The sequence below is a fragment of the Argiope bruennichi genome, chromosome 1 (assembly GCF_947563725.1).
Source record: "Argiope bruennichi chromosome 1, qqArgBrue1.1, whole genome shotgun sequence".
Taxonomy (NCBI): Eukaryota; Metazoa; Arthropoda; class Arachnida; order Araneae; family Araneidae; genus Argiope; species Argiope bruennichi.
In genome coordinates, this window is record NC_079151.1 from 63,061,271 (window position 1) to 63,077,823 (window position 16,553).

General features: G+C 28.7%; 1 protein-coding gene across 1 annotated transcript in view; it reads left to right on the forward strand.

The window, feature by feature from the left end:
* The window catches only part of LOC129963877 (glutathione S-transferase 1-like), a 37,466-nt gene extending 24,900 nt beyond the window's left edge, over positions 1-12,566 (forward strand). Inside the window, exons 4-5 of the mRNA XM_056078460.1 lie at positions 8,340-8,504; positions 10,862-12,566. Coding sequence (XP_055934435.1) covers positions 8,340-8,504; positions 10,862-11,056 — 360 coding nt within the window. The 3' untranslated portion in view covers positions 11,057-12,566. The remainder of the gene's footprint in view (positions 1-8,339; positions 8,505-10,861) is intronic.
* Positions 12,567-16,553: the final 3,987 nt, after the last annotated feature.

The following is a 16,553-nucleotide window of genomic DNA, read 5'->3' on the forward strand; positions in this document are numbered from 1 at the left end:
TGATCTTTCAAGTTTAATGTCTTCATTCCTATGCAAATATATTAACTAAATTATAAAAATAAAAAGCAGTTTAATACATAATTTAAGCTGACTAATTAAGTATTAAGTATATTTTAAATTTTAAGAAGTTTGATATAATTAAAATAGCATTTACTCTAATGTTACTTCAAAACGCTTTTAACATAAATAAAAAAAAAACTTTTTAATTAACTAGACGAAATAAAAAAAAAATTAAGTCGCTTTTCTAGTACATGAGCTAAAACTGCAGTACCAAAAAATATGAGTCCCCCCCCAAAAAAAAAGATAATAGAATTCCAAACAGAAAAAAATCTTACCTTTGCAATAATAAATTGCACGATATGAATTATATTCAAAATTAGAATTGCGCAGATAGATTTATATTTTGTGTGAGCTTTTTTGTGTCAAAACTATTGTTGCTTCATTAAACAAATCGAACTCCACTCTGCTAATAGAATTAATCTGTATTTTTTTTAATCATCCGTTATGGTTTTGCTTGTTAGACCTATTAATATCTCCATGTTTCATTGGTAAATTTATTATTCTGGATGAAGAACACGAAAAATAACTGTAAGAGAAAATAAGTGCTTTTTTTTTCTTCATCAAAATCCATTTGTGAAAGGATATTATAGTTTCCTTCCTTGTTTTAAGAATGAATTTCTCAACAGACTCGGACATGAATTATCCATGATAATCAGTCAGCAATTTTATAAGATAAAAATGCATCATACTTCAAAACTCCACTTTTTATTATGGCTATTGTTGATGTCACTCTAATCGTGGCCCAATAACTAACTTCTAAATCGTTAGAAATGTCTATAACTACGCTTTCAACTGGGAAAATGCTTTGAATATGTAGAAAACTATATTTTGTGTTATTTGAATGAGAAAAGGTATTGTTGAAAGAATTTCGAAGTTTAAATTTTATGTAGATCTCTGCTCGATTCTACCAGTCATATTTAATTAAATATTTTTGACACACTAACATTTTAAACAAAAAAAAGTTAAAATGGTCTGCGACCAAATCAGTTCAATTTATCGGTTGAATTTTTTTGTTATATACTAATCAAGAACCCTTTCGAGGGAACGCCGTGTGTTTATTGGAGGATCTCCCAGGAGATTCTCCAAAAAAATTCTCCGTGTTCTTTCAAATACTAAAAAATAGTAGTAGATATCAGCCGGATTTAAACGGTACATTAAAATACCATCGGTAAATAAAGGGTTGAATCATTTTTACAACTGGAAATATATAACTATAATAGTTTAGAAATTATATATTGGACCACAATTAAAATGGATATCCTGTATATCTATACAAATCCAGAAAAGCGTTATTTTTCCAGCTTTCCCGTCTTTTGACGATATTAGCCCATTATAAATGTCTTGGTTTATTTGCTATTTTTTTAATCTGAAAATTCTTAGATCTTTAAGCTGCTAATAAATTCTTACGATGCTTGATTTTTTCCCAAAAATGTAGATTTGATTTGTATATGATTTTATTGTGGAAATTTCTAACGTTAAAAAAAATAGTTGACCTGCATTTAGCGTTAAGTATTCTCTTTCTCTTTATCATTCTTTCTAGGTTATCTGTTGTCACCATTTTCTTTTACGAATCTTCCTTCTTTTTGTGAGTCACTGCCCAGTTTTATTGTTTACAGCTTAAAATAAGGGTAAATGTTCTCCTCAATTTCCAAATTCACTATGTTTCGAAATGCTCTCCGAGATTTCCGAAATGAGTATGGTAGTGTTGTAAGGGAAAGAAAACCGCTTTACATGATGGTAAAAATATAACAAATAAATATGTGATGCTTTTCTCCCCAGTTCTTTTAAATAAATCATCTACAACTTTTTAATAATTTCGATTGATTTTTAACTAAATTCATTATTTGTTTTGTTTCACTATATTAATTTTGCGGAAGAAAATAGAACGATAGTTTGAGTGTCGCTTAAAAGTTGTAATAATAATAATAAAAAAAAAGCTTAATATTGTGTAAAAAAAAATCTAAAGAAGATTCGAACCTTCAGTGTTTTTGGCTTGATTCATCTACCTTTATCTTATCTTTAAAAGATTTAAAAATAATCACAGTAATAACAATTTACTCACAAAAAATTAATTTAACATCGGCCAAACATGCTTAAAACATTGAGTATAATAGTTGGAAATTAAAAAATATTTTTATAGAATAATTTTAAAATAATTTTTAAACTTTTTATTCAAATTTCGAGAGAAAAAAACTGGTATAATAGAAAAGTTAATTTAAAAAAATTCTTAAATTGGTGTGAAAATATGTTTTAGTGTAATAATATATTCCTTGACTATATTAAAAAAAAATTTTAATTTCAAGTAGTTTTCATTAAAAAATTAATAAAAATTTCGTAAACACTTCTTAGCGCGCTTACTATCCAAATAATATAACTCTTTTTTCCAACAGTCTGTACTGTCGTGCAATTTATACTGTTTTGCATCATGAAGGACGTATCGTACAATTTACAAATAGCATCCAACCTATATACATTATCAAACTAACATATAATGGGGAAATTATATTGAGATAATTCATTTTCTACCATTGAAGAAAAAAAAATTGCTGCATCATTAGTGATGAGCAATTTGTTTTAAATAAATAATTACATAAAAAAATTACAAGCAGCATTTTTCCGGAAAACTTTGCTAGCAAAATTTATGATAACAAATATTTCGATCGGATTTGATTCACAAATCTGATTAACATATAAATTATGTATTTGTCATTTCTTGAATCAGATTACAGATTTTTCACACCACGTCACTGCAGAATCTGAAAGTGTCATTCTTTCGCGATAATTTTTCTATAAGCATTTAGAAATAGTGGCTGATTTCCGAGAAAGGCATCGATCGTTTTCCATGTTGACTATATTTTTCCCGCACGTGGACTCTCAGTAAACAGTGGAATTTCTATTCGACCGCTTCGATTATTCACCGTAGGGAATAAAAAAGGGAAAAAGTGTGAGCGCGTCAAAATCAGCGTGTAGTCTGGCATAGAAATTAGCATAGAACCAACCAGATGAATGCAGTAAACATTCTGTCATTGAAGTGCCGCCGGTCCCAACCGGATGGCTGGGACCCTAAATGGCTCAAGGGCACGCTTTGCGATCGAACCAAAAATTATGACATTGATTTCTGGCGGGCTTTGCTCAGACATGAAGTATTTTGATTAAGGACAGATCGGAAAAGATTCACCTTCGTGTTTAGATGTATCGAGAGCCCTTGGAATTTACTAGATTTTGGAAACAGAAAACAATAGTTTGAGACTCTTCCGCGTCCCTGGAGAATTTGAGAGATCCTCTAGATGAGCATGAAACAGTTGATTTCAAGGATTATGAAAAAGGAAAGATTTATGATAATAGATGAGCTTTCTTCACGTAAGAGTTTACTAAAATATGCAATAAATGGTCCTTTTTTAAATGGCATGGAACAAAAGATATAATTTATTTTTATAATCATACTTTTTTATTTCAACATTATTTAAATTAATATGGGATAAATATATCTCCATGAAAATATTCCCTTCGTGTACAAAGCAGATATATATATATATATATATAAAAAGAGGAAGGAGAGCACAATATAATCATCAAAAACTTCGATCTCGAAATTTTTATTAATTTTTATGCTTTAGAAATTTCTTTGATTCAGAAAGACTAGTTTTTGAAATTATATATGCTTGTCCGTCTGTGTCAATATTTTAGAATACTTTGAACAAATAATTGAAATTTGGTATGTTGTTTTTACATTAACTTTGTAGATTTGTATTATATTTGGATGAAATATAATATGAATAATGTCTTTATATGCATGCATGCTCGAATGAATATGATAATCAAAAACTGAAACAAGTTAAATGACTGAGCTTTGTCTGAGGTCTTTTCATTAAAGTTACAGTTATAAAATTTCTGCTTCAAAATTACCCTTTCAAGATTTTGATTCGAACTTTGATTTTGAATGAAATATCATGAAAAAAAAAACACTAAAAGAAAAAGCAGAAAATAATTCTGTTATAAGCAAAAGCAGAAAACATATATATTTCAAGAGTACTTTTAATTATATATTTTGCAAAATAATCGTTTCAGTGATGAAATAATGCCAAATTTCAATTTTTTAATTGATGTGCAATAGTGTTTCTTTTGAAAAAGCACAGTTTCTCCTAAAGCATTCAATATTCACCTGTATTATGCATACCATTGACACAAAATAAAAAGTCGTTGTTTGGGCAACGTACAGGAAATGCTGTGGCAGATTGTAAAATACTTTTTGCCAGATACTTTTGCATTCAATGCAAAAAATAAATAAATAAACGAGCATATAGTCTGTTCTCATGCAAAAATAAATAAATAAGTCAAAATTATTGGTATTTGTTATAGATAAAAGTGAAGTAAACCTAGCCAAAATTAGCAGCTATAGAATAAAAATTTAATTTGACTATAAGTTTCTTTCTGTGCCACTCTAGTTTAATTTAGCCAAATTGGCATAAACGCTTTGAAATTTGACCAAATTTATTTTAAGTCGGAATTAGAATTTCAAACGATGGGTCTGATAATGAGAAATAAAGCTGAGAAAATACCTTTCTACAAACTTTCACAAGTTTGATAGACAGAATATTTGGCCTATAACAGAATTAAAATGAATCAAATTCCCATAAATGCAAAATCTTTACTGAATTCCAAATATCACTCCTTCTGTCTCTAAGCCTAAATTCTGCCATCATAGTTTATACCTTAAGAGCTGAGCGGTAAACTGCTGTGATATACAATCTTTCTCTCCTACAGGATGCAAAATATTTCTACTATTTTCGATCTTAAACAAACAGCTTCTTCTTAACTTCTAGAAACTTTCTCTTCTTTTTCATCAAAATTGTTCTTCATTTTATCTTGGGGGGAAACATTGAATGGAATTTCAACAATCTCTTTATGGTTACAAAAATTCTTATTTCTTGAATACAATACGACATTTTCATACTTTCACTATTGTCCCAAATTTTCTTGTTATACACGCATTATGAATAACATTTGTAAAGTAAGCATTTATTTGTACAACAATTTGTTTTCTTGTTATTTCCTATATAAATGTCTTCAACAAGGAACCCCCAATATACATATATATAAAATTAAAAATAGTATAAAAAATATACATTATTTTGGTAGTGGCAACATCTTTTAACAATTGCCGTATCTCACTTCTTGCTTATTTATGGCAGATTCAGAGTCATATTTAATTTTTCACCTTAAGTTATGTCCCATTCTCTAGATGATAAAAACATAATGCAAACTTATCACATCCGACTATCTCCACTGTTATAAATATATCAGAAAATTCCTCTCCAAAAAAATCACTTTGTTTTCCTTAAACATGTTTAGTGGTAATAAAACTTGCCAAATGCAGTGGAGAAAAATCTTAATTTTATTCATTCGAGTGTTTAGCTTTCTTTCACTGAAATATTTGCTAGATAGGCCTTAAACTTCGATATTTAGTGCTAAGCTGTTGATTTAATTATTGGTCTTTTTTGAGAATCTGATAGTTAATAATTACTTCTTTGTGCAAGTGACCTTACATCTTAAACATAGGAATACAGTAATGTATAGATACAAATATATAAGGTTTACCTATTACAAAACGTTAATTGTGATATTGTAATAGAAAAAACGGGTTAAATTATTTATTCGATGCCCACGAAGACAAAATGTTTGTAAGCTAAAGATGTTAAAAATTTTAATTTAGTTTAATTTTTAAGCGAATACGCATGCTTTTTTATATTCTGCTACTTTCTTTTTAGTTCTCAAATTTTAAGACAAAAGAATCTGTTTTCTCTATATAAGGAAATGTTTAACAATATCATTTTATAGTGTTGACAATCGAAGGAACTTCGGAAATAAAACAATTTCAGGGCAACAAAAAGCATCAATGCATTTTAACAATAATATACTTAAAAATATCAAAGCACTAAAATATATGTTACTTTATATTTTGACATTGTGATTTCTTCCCCCTTGTATCGTCGTAAGAAAAGTAATTATTTTTGCAAGTGAAAAAGTTTAACAAATTTTTCTGTTTGTCATCCATGTTTTAAGAATATTCAGCAAAAGATTATTAAAACAGTCGAATAATATTATATGTCATCAAATTTAGTTAAATGTTCAAAAGAAATGTTAAATGTAAAGATTGCTTTCAATTTCATTATAGCCATTTATTTGAGTTATCACATTTCAAGTTTCAAAAATTATTCAGATTTGCCACGAATGATTGAATCTATTTAAATGGGCTCGCACTTCATGCTTACAAAATTTGTTAAAATGTTCTGCACTTCCTAGCTACCAAGAGAACTAATTCATACTATCTTGTTTTTTAATTTTAACTTTCTAAGAATTTTGTTGTATCCATCAGATACTGCAAAAGTAATCAAATTTTGATTAACAACGAATTCTATCCCATTTTCAACTGGCAAAATATTGTAATTTTTGAACACAATATCATCAGATAGGATATGTTATTTACTAATATGAAGCTGGTGTCCTGGCGTAGGGGTAGCGCGTCTTCCTCGTGATCTGGGCGTCCCGAGTTTGGGCATGGTTGTTCTTTCCCTGTGTTCTATCTGTGAGGTGTGTAAAAGAGCCCCCCCCCCCCTCTTGTAAAAAGGAGTTGTGCAAGCGAATGTATGTGTATCATCTTCCTGTGGATGAGTGAACGAAAGTCATGAATGAAGTCTACTCCGTAAAAAGGGTTGTGATGCATGAGTCGCTAAGACGTGCTCTTTGCCCTAGATGGCGCTACTGAAAACAAGAGGCGCTCTCTTGGCTTAAAATCGCTAACTTCGTTAGCGGCTTGTCTATGACAAGTGCCATACGAAGCAACAATAACTAATATGAAATTCAATCTTATAATTTTTCTCTGGAGAATAAGTGGTGTCAAGAGTATGTTTCGTAATTTCAATCTCTTATTATATTTAGGTTTGAAACATGACATACATGCAATAATAGCGTTCTATCATCATAGCACTCCTCTGTGTCCAGGGCATCTGCAGTCCCATAGCTACATCAGTGTTTTATTCTCCAATTAAACACTTTCATTTTTTTTTTATCTGTATGCGAATACGCCACTCGAAAACGCAACAATATAGATTAATGAAATTCGGTAATCTATGTTTACACTATTCTATTTTTAGTAAAATAGAAATATATTAATAATCTGGTCCAAACCTTTTAACAGATGGAACCATGCTTTAAGACATCCATTCGTTTTTCTTCGCCTTACTAAGAAACTACATAAACGGGGGGAAATTCCACATTTAAGAAAATTTTTTAACATAAATTTTATTATTCTCATTCAAAATAAATATCTTTAAAAAATGCATATGTAGATAACGGACTTCTTATGGCTCCATGACTCCTTCCATTCACCTCCTAGCCATAGTTAAAATTTGCTTTTAAGTTGAATTTACATGAACAGTTTAGAAGTTACAAGATTCTGTTGCAATAATATTTGTTTCTTTCATTGTCATTATTTTGAACTTTGACTAGCATTTAATAGGTTCAAAAAATACAGAATGACACCGCCCAAGTTTCTATGAAGGTGTGAAAAAATTTTCGAATAGAAATAAACAATTGGCAGTGGTCCAGAATTACAGAAAAGAACGAGTACAAACTGAATTTCGATTGAATTTTATTCATTTGTTTTTACGAAATATTGAGAATAATTTGTGCTTTCTCAAATAATGATGACATTATTATATTTTAAATTAATTGGAAATAATACAAAAATCCTCAATGCTCCATATTTGCGATGCTGATGAAACCACTCTATGAACTTTTAATGACTGCATTCATTTATCTGTAGATTCCCATTCACATACTGCGAAGATATTACTCACGTTTCCAATTATTGCTTTTATTTTTAAATGTGAATCCGCTTTATCTGATGAAAATATTAGGTTAACTATTAAACTCAGATGATTGGATTATATCAATTTAAACGATATTCAAATTAAATATTCTGAAATGCATCCTCTTGTGTTTGCTTCACAACTACAAACTTTTATTTCATTTTCGTTATCGGATTGTTATTATGTATTTTTAATTATAAAGGCCGGAAATTAATATTTAGTGTAAAGTATTATTCAGCATCTAATTGTTAGAATATTATTTTTTTATAAAGGATTGCATTAGACATGATAGACATTCTTATGTAGAAGCATGCAAAATAATGTTTTAATCATGCTTCCGATTAATAGTTATTTATAGTTTTCTTAACCCATGCATAGTACTGACCTAATTCTTCAACTTCTATGCAGTATCCGATGATCTTCCGAGGTGAGCCACCTGATCCCGTGAAAGAGTCCAGTTATCGAAGCTCCCTCATTTGCTTGGAACACACCCTCGAAAAGAATGCATATGTAGCCGGTAAACATCTCACTCTTGCCGATTTTTCCATTGTGGCAAACATATCGCTGGCAGAGGTAAGTTCAACCACAAACGAATCTGTTTCGAAATTTCGTAAATAATTATAAACATTCTTTCTAGATATATTTTATATGTCAGTTATTTTCCTTTAATTATTGTCTGTTTTTAACTTTCTGCTTATTAATTTCAATTAGAAATCATGCATTCCTGTTAATCATGCATTCCTTACGCTAGAATAGTATTAAAGACTTTTGCATAAGTAGAAGTCAAACTGGAAGTTAAATCTGTTTAACAAAAATACTGAATTAAATGTGATTGTAAGATGCCATATCTGAAGACAAATTTAATTCTAAGTTTCAGTATTCGGATATTATTTCCAAACATAATGAAATTTCTCGAATTGATTTTATTATTTTCCAGTGTCTAATATCAAATCTCAAAAGATAGCCGATTAAAAGTTTCTGATTAATTCTTATCTGCAACTTCTCACATGATTTTTAATACTTTGAATGTTGTAACCACGACTTATTTTTATTTGAGTGTTCCTAGGGTATTAATATCACTGGTGTAGTATTTTCTGTTTGTTGACGTTGGAATTTAAATCAATTGAATGATTAAGATTGCATGCTGCAGCCGTGTTTCTACTGCAATGACTAAGCATGTCATCTAAGTGTACATTGTTTTACGCTTCATTGCAATGCGATGTCTTTTCCACCGCTAAGGGAAACACTGTGAATACCGAAATTAAATTCACTCTTCTCCTTTATCGTGTACCATGTGAACATTAATTGGATGCATATAAAGCAAATGCAGACAAAACCCCAACAACGGGATGGATTTCACCAACTTTTTAAAATTTAGGTTCATGTTCTCTAAGTATAGCGTAAATGGGCTCCTGGACGCAATATCACCACCCCCTACGTTTTCGAGAGAAATCCCAAAAACGCTATTTCACTGTTCATCACTTATGGAAGGGAAACCTTAACAGAGTAACCAAGCCAAAATCACTGTTCCGATTTCGCAAGTTTTTGTTTTATATGATAACTTATGATCCTTATATAATTTATCAGTAATCGATAATCACTCTCTCCTCCCTTTAAGAGAAATACACGACAAAATAAATTATTTACAAATTCCCTCCCATCTTCAACAACTGAATCGACTTTGAAAATTTATTTCACCTATTTGCATAGCTAACCAATCAGAATGCATCACGTTTATCGTACAAATTTAAAATAATAATGTAGATCTGTATGAGTTTCATCCAAATCTCAAGAATATTGCAAATTATCATTTGCAGGTTATGGTAACTGTTTAGAATAATATCACACTTCATTTTTGATTTTGAAAACGATTGTGATGTAATCCACGTTTGCAATACAATAACGACTATAACAATTTTAAATTTAAATCTATTTTATGGAGAAAGCAATGGATATAAAGTTATGAGTGAAAGATTTAAATGAAATTAATCATAATCATTATTCACAGCGAACTCGTTAGTGGCCGAAAGCGATTCAAAAAAATATATACTGGGGGATCAGTAAAGATCTTTTAAGTCTTTTAGATTCAAAATAGTGTCTCGTGTAGCCAGGAAAGTAACACATCTTTACAGTAAAGTGACCATATTGAATTTATTGAGACAGGTTACAGCGCTCCTAAAGGGTAAATAAGAAAGTTACAGAAAGTAAAGAAGATCGACCAAAATGTCCAGTTAGAAAAATGTACGCGATACCATAATGAATCACAAAGGAAAGTTTCGTGGAGTTATTTGTAAGATTGTCGGAGATATTTGTGATTAAAATTATAAATTTTTCATGACTTGCAAAAGGATTCGTCTAAAAATTGAAAACGTATACATCCATCCCTTAGTGCGTTTCTCAGATTTTTTTTTTAATTCTTATTTTCGTTTGCTTTCCCAGCTGCTTAAATTTTACTTCGCCATTGCTTAACTTGGAAAAGCTGTATGATTATAACCGAAAAATAAATTTTTCATTTAAGAATTAACTTTTTTTTTGAAGTTATGAAAAGATCATAATTTTAATCGCAAGTACCTCCTCCAATTTTACAGATAATTCGATGGAACTTTTCTTATGTTTTTATTATGGTATTGTGTAAAATTTTTCAATTGGTCGATTTCCTTTATTTTTTAAGCAATTTTTTGTAAGTTCCTTTATTAGGCTAAAGGAGCGTTGTAACCTGTATTAATAAATTCAGCATAATCGCTTTATTATACTTACATTTACTTCCCTGGCTGTACGAGACGTTGTTTTGAATTTATAAAGGCTCAAGAGGACTTTACCAATCATTCCGTGTATTCATAACTTGCACATATATATTTTTAGCTTTTTCGGAAAACGATGTTTTTATTTCGCATTGAACAATTGAAACTCATGTGGTCATTGCTTTACAGGCCTACAATTACAACTTCAAGCATTTTCCTAACATCGTCACCTGGTTGCGAAGATTGAAAAGCGAGCTACTTTACTTCAGAGAAATCAACGAAATCCCACTGCTGCAGTTCAAATTCTGGTACAGACCCTACCGAGATTTGCTGGATGATGAAGAAACGGAAGAAAAAGAGGAATCGAATGTCACAAAAATGTGACCGTCTAGTGCCATTTTATCTCAACTTTCGTCTTATTCAAACATTTCAACTAAGTAGATATTCGCCATACTTTCACTGAGAAATCTCATTTGGTAAAATACATCATATAATGAATTTTCATATTGTTGCCAATGCATCGTAGCAAATACCACTGCCATTCTTGATACATTGAAAAATGATTATAAATTTTAAATAAACCGAATCAAAACTATTCTTATTGTTGAAGTTACAAATAAAGATAATCATTATCTTGATCGTATTAATCAAACATATATTTAGTTCTTGTTTTTAAGTAATATTTAGTCATAGTACAAAGACGTTTTTTTACAGTTTTACATCATGATTTGTTGAGAATTTGAATAAATAAAATGACATAACAGTAAAATCTTTATACGCACTGATAAAGTATGCAACCACGAAAAATATAGGCATAGATTAACAAAACTTACAAAACCCAGACGATAATATTCTTTTATGTTGTATCAGCTGATAAAGTACCAAACTGATTGGAAAAGAATTTTATTACTTATTACAAAAAAGGAATTGTCATTCCTTTGTATGTGTGTATGTATTTTGAGTATATTACATATTGTTAAGGCTCTTGATAGTTTTAAACAAAACGTTTTCAAAACGTCTCACTATTCACTTCCATTGGAAAATTAAAATAAGGAGTAACTCATTGTGGTTTCCTTGGTATGAAAAGAATTTTTATGTTATTTTTAAAGTCATTGCTTTAATTTTATACAATGAAGCAATGAATACATATTTGGCCTACTTATTTTATACGAGAAACAATAATCCTATAAAATTAAATTGAAAATATTAATAAAATTTAGAAACTGAGATCTTTGTATTCAGTCCTATAAAATATTTAATAATTCAAGGAGGAATATTTTTTTAAATTAAGAAAATTCGAATTAAAGTGACCCTTACAGAATTAGGTCACTTATTCGAATTTAAGTGGCTTTTTTACACATTCTTCTTACTGAACATATTTCGGTAATATTTACTTTGTAAACAGGAATGTAAGAAAAAAATGAAATCATTACTGCATCTGTTGATTAATTGCTATTCATTGAAAGGATTCCAAAACCAATTCTTTATCATCTATTTGTATAAATAATCATCCGTGACTTTTATTTCAGTTTTTTCAAGTTTCATTTCTTGTTAGATTTTAATTTTACAACGTTTGAGATGGTCCAGATAGTAATATTTCCATGAATAAAATTAATAAACATTCTATTTTTTGTATGGTACAGAGCAAAGCAGAACATTTTCTATATTGTCTTTTTTAATAAATCAAAGAAGTTTTCATTAATTTATCAAATTTGATTTTCACTTGAGTACGTATTAGAAAATGTTATGCGACTAAATAGATATGAAATAGAATATTTAATAAAACTGGAAGTATTATTCTAAGCTGGAATCTCAATCGAATCATATGTTTGAATATTTGTTCTCTTTATTTCTAAATTTTATGTTTTTCTCACCATCATAATTTTTTTGTAATTGTGTATTTGAAATAAATTTTACATTTTATTTACTTTGTGTGTATCAAATTTTGAAAGTATCCGAATAGACTTTTTATGCTGAAGTTTCCTTTTTCGCGCTTCAGCTTATTCGACAATTTATGATTTTGAGTGCCAAATAATTTTTGAAATAATTTCCAGTGCATAGAGTTATTTATTTATTTTGAAATTTATTTGAGTTATTTATTTATTGCATTAAACAAATATTTGACTTCAAAAGAAATTTTAATAAATGCTAGGCTTTGATAAAATGTTAGGAAAATTTAGAAAATTACTGATTTTTTTTCAGATTTTTTTAACAAATATATATATATGAATATTTTGATGTACGCAATTAATCCAACTTTAAAATGTTTAAATTCATGGAATTAAATTTATCATTGTTTAGACTGACAATTTCTAATTCTAAATTATTATTTAAATTATTTGATACATGATAACTACTTCCAAATTACGTAATTATACAGTGAAATTCATGACATTTTATTACAATTAATTTTTTTACTAAATATTAAAAATTTATTAACAGCAAGTGATTTAAGCTAATAGTTGTGTTCATTGCAATGTTTTTGTAACGGAAATCGCATTTCAATGTGCCCTTTTAAAGAAAACCATTGTTTTTGTTATCCACCTTTTCTGTCAGAGACTCTTAAGCTACATAGTAAAGCAAATTGTTTTGCTTGAGGATTTGCTTAGCCTTTTTCTATTAAAATGGCAAATGAAATTGAAAATTTATTTGGGAAAACAAAAAAAAATTTATATACTTTAGCATTTTTGGGATTTTTTCATGGTTCAATAACATGATTATTAGTTGGATTTTCTAATTTCAATTCCTCAAGAGCAGCAGAATTTCTCAAATGAATACTCACTTAGTCAAAAAAAAAATAGATAGTTTAGAATATTTAGCATCAGCTAACATATTTAAAATAATTATCATACACTCACCCTAGGTTTTACGCACGGAATGAATTGTCACTTTTTGCATTCACATCAAGAATGGCTTTGAATAAAATGATTAATTCGGCCATCTTCAACACAGTTTTCCAAGGAGGACTCCATGCATTTTTTTTTATCTTAAATAAACTATATTCTCTTATCCAAAATCCAAGGAATTTTACCATTGTGAATAACAATTTACTGTCCAATGTATGTTCGCATACAAACTGCTCACAAAGAGAACACTTCATATTTGCTCACTTTTCCAAGCGTTATTTTCTCATTAACAATAATTAAACATTTGACAACTCGATCAGGAACTAAAGTGTTCCATCAATACCACCATGTTTATTTGATCACAATGAATACGACAATCCAATGCAATAGTACTTCCGAAATATCTCCATGGATGATGTTACAAATAAATAAAACTTTACATTCAATTTAATATAAATAAAAGTCACTTTAGACATGTATGTTTCATACATCCTCCAAAGGGATATGTGGAACATACATGGACCCATTTCAACAAAACTTAGTACACTTTTTCTTCGAGACAAGAGAAAGAATATACTATTTATTTTTACTTAAAGTGCGAAATTTAGTTAAATATTCATTTAATTAAAGAGACGAAATTTTTACCGGTTATTATTTTTTTTGAGGTAACTTTGGAGCAAATAATCTTACAAGAAAGTTAATTCAAATTACTTAAAATTAAAATTTTACTCAATTTTCAATAGTGTTGCACTTTTTATTTTCATTTTTGTACAATATTTCAATTGTTATCAATTTTTTTTAAAAAAATTAGAAGCAATCAAATTCCTTCTAACTTTGAATTATTCTATCATTATTTTTTTACGATTCTGTTTTATTTTAATACATATGTTTGCATTAGCTTTGCATTTGCATCAAATTAGTGATTTTTACGCTAAGTCAATTTCTGAAATTCAGGCGAGAAAAGTAAAATTCTTGTGAAGAAATGAACCAGATATGCACCGGCCGCAGCCATTTCAGTTATGAAAAATTAATACATATTTTTCACAGAAACTTTGGAGGAAATAATCCGATTTACATACATTAATATTAAATTTAAATTTTCATTATTTTAAAATTTTATTATTTTAGCGATACCAATTTCATTTTCGTGTAGTTTTTCTTCAAACTGTGATTAATTCTTTGAAGAATTTAATGCAAATAATCTTGAAATAAGGAGATTAGTAGTATCCCTCCACTAGGCAACGTTAAGCTTTTTAATTACTCTATTTTATATATATGAGCTGTTTATTTTGAAAATGGGACAAGTCCACCTTTTGTTATTGCGAGATATTTAAAGGTTTGCATTTCACTAAATTTAAAAATATTGATAAGTATTTATAGATATATTTTTTGTATTTTGTGGTACCAGATAATGTAAATTTATAATCTAATAGTATTTACAGTGCTGACTAAAAAAATAAGAGTTTAATTATAATTAAATGGACTTGCCTCACTTTCAAAATTAATGAATTATTGTAAACATTCATTTAACTGGGAAAAATTTCAATTGCATCAGCCTTTTTTTAATAATAAAAACAAAATACTATTCAAATTTTTATAAATATTTAATCACCTGATAAAAAGTGAAAGAAAACAAAGAATACTCTTGTAGAAAATATAACGTAATAAAAAAAATTCAATTTTATAAGAATTTCAATGAAATTATGCATTTTTAATTTATACGCAGATATAATTAAATTGAACTTTATGCAGGTTTTAATATTTTAAAATGTTCATGATGAACGAGAGGTATATATGGTAATAAATCCGTTATGTTCTTGTATTTTTCAGATGTAATAAATCTTCTTTTTTCATACATGAAAGATAATTTTATATTCCTGAAATTACATGGTCTTCCTCGTTGTTGTGACAGATCGATAATTTTAAATTCAGCATCTCGTTCTATCGAAATTTCATAAAACATTTTGTATGGTGCATCCCTTGTAAATCAGATCCAGCATATAATTAACCAATTCACCATTTCTCCATCGGTATTTTTCTTTCTTTTTAAAACAGCTTTCTCCAGAAGCTGGGTTGAAAATAAATTTCCGCGTTTCATTATAGTAATCCGCTTTATAGTAATCCCGGGGAATATACAAGTAACTGGTTTTCCGGATTGCCATTTCTACCACTCCAAAATCACGATCGTTCGGTAAAAATGTATGTCCTGACAATAAAAATTTGTGATCAATGATATTTGTTTCATTTTTACTGGACTAAACAATCGATCGGTGTTGGAAGTAAATAGATTATTATCGAAACACAAATTTAAGATATGCTTTTTGTTTATGAAATTCTGTACAGCCACCGTTTTTCAATATCAAAGATAGATGAATAAAAACACCCTAGATTTCAGACATGATGTCAAACGGCCACATTTGCTTTACAATATAGCAATCGAAGCTAAGTTTTGCCGTAATATATTTGGTCAAAAATAATTTCAATTTAAGATGGACTTGCACCACTTTCAAAATAAACAGATTTTCAATAATGTTAAGAGCTAAAATTTCCATCTACCTAAATACTAGATTCTGACCTTTTTTTACTATAAATTGTTTACGCATAAAAAGATCATAACAAGTTATATCTACAATTACCATTATCCCCATTTTTTTTCTAAAATGGACTTGCCCCACTTTCAAAATAAACGGCTCATATATAGTATATTTTGACGTCATTTCCAGGGGCACTGAAATAATAATTTAACGTTGCCTTTGAGTAAACATGGGTCTTTCTCTCAGACGAAATGCAAGAAAAGTAAAGAGTGCTTACCAACAAATAAAACAAATGTTTCACAATAACAATGGCTTTAGACTATTAGAAATAACCAAAATGTTGCTTGTTTTCTATAATAATTTCGTAGAAATTTATCCCAGAAAATCAATTTTTACATCATCTTAAAATTCAAAATTTTTCCTTTTCAATAATATCGTTTTCATTTATGTGCAATTTTTTTTCAAAAATTATGCAAAGAATTCCGAGGCAAAATAATTTAA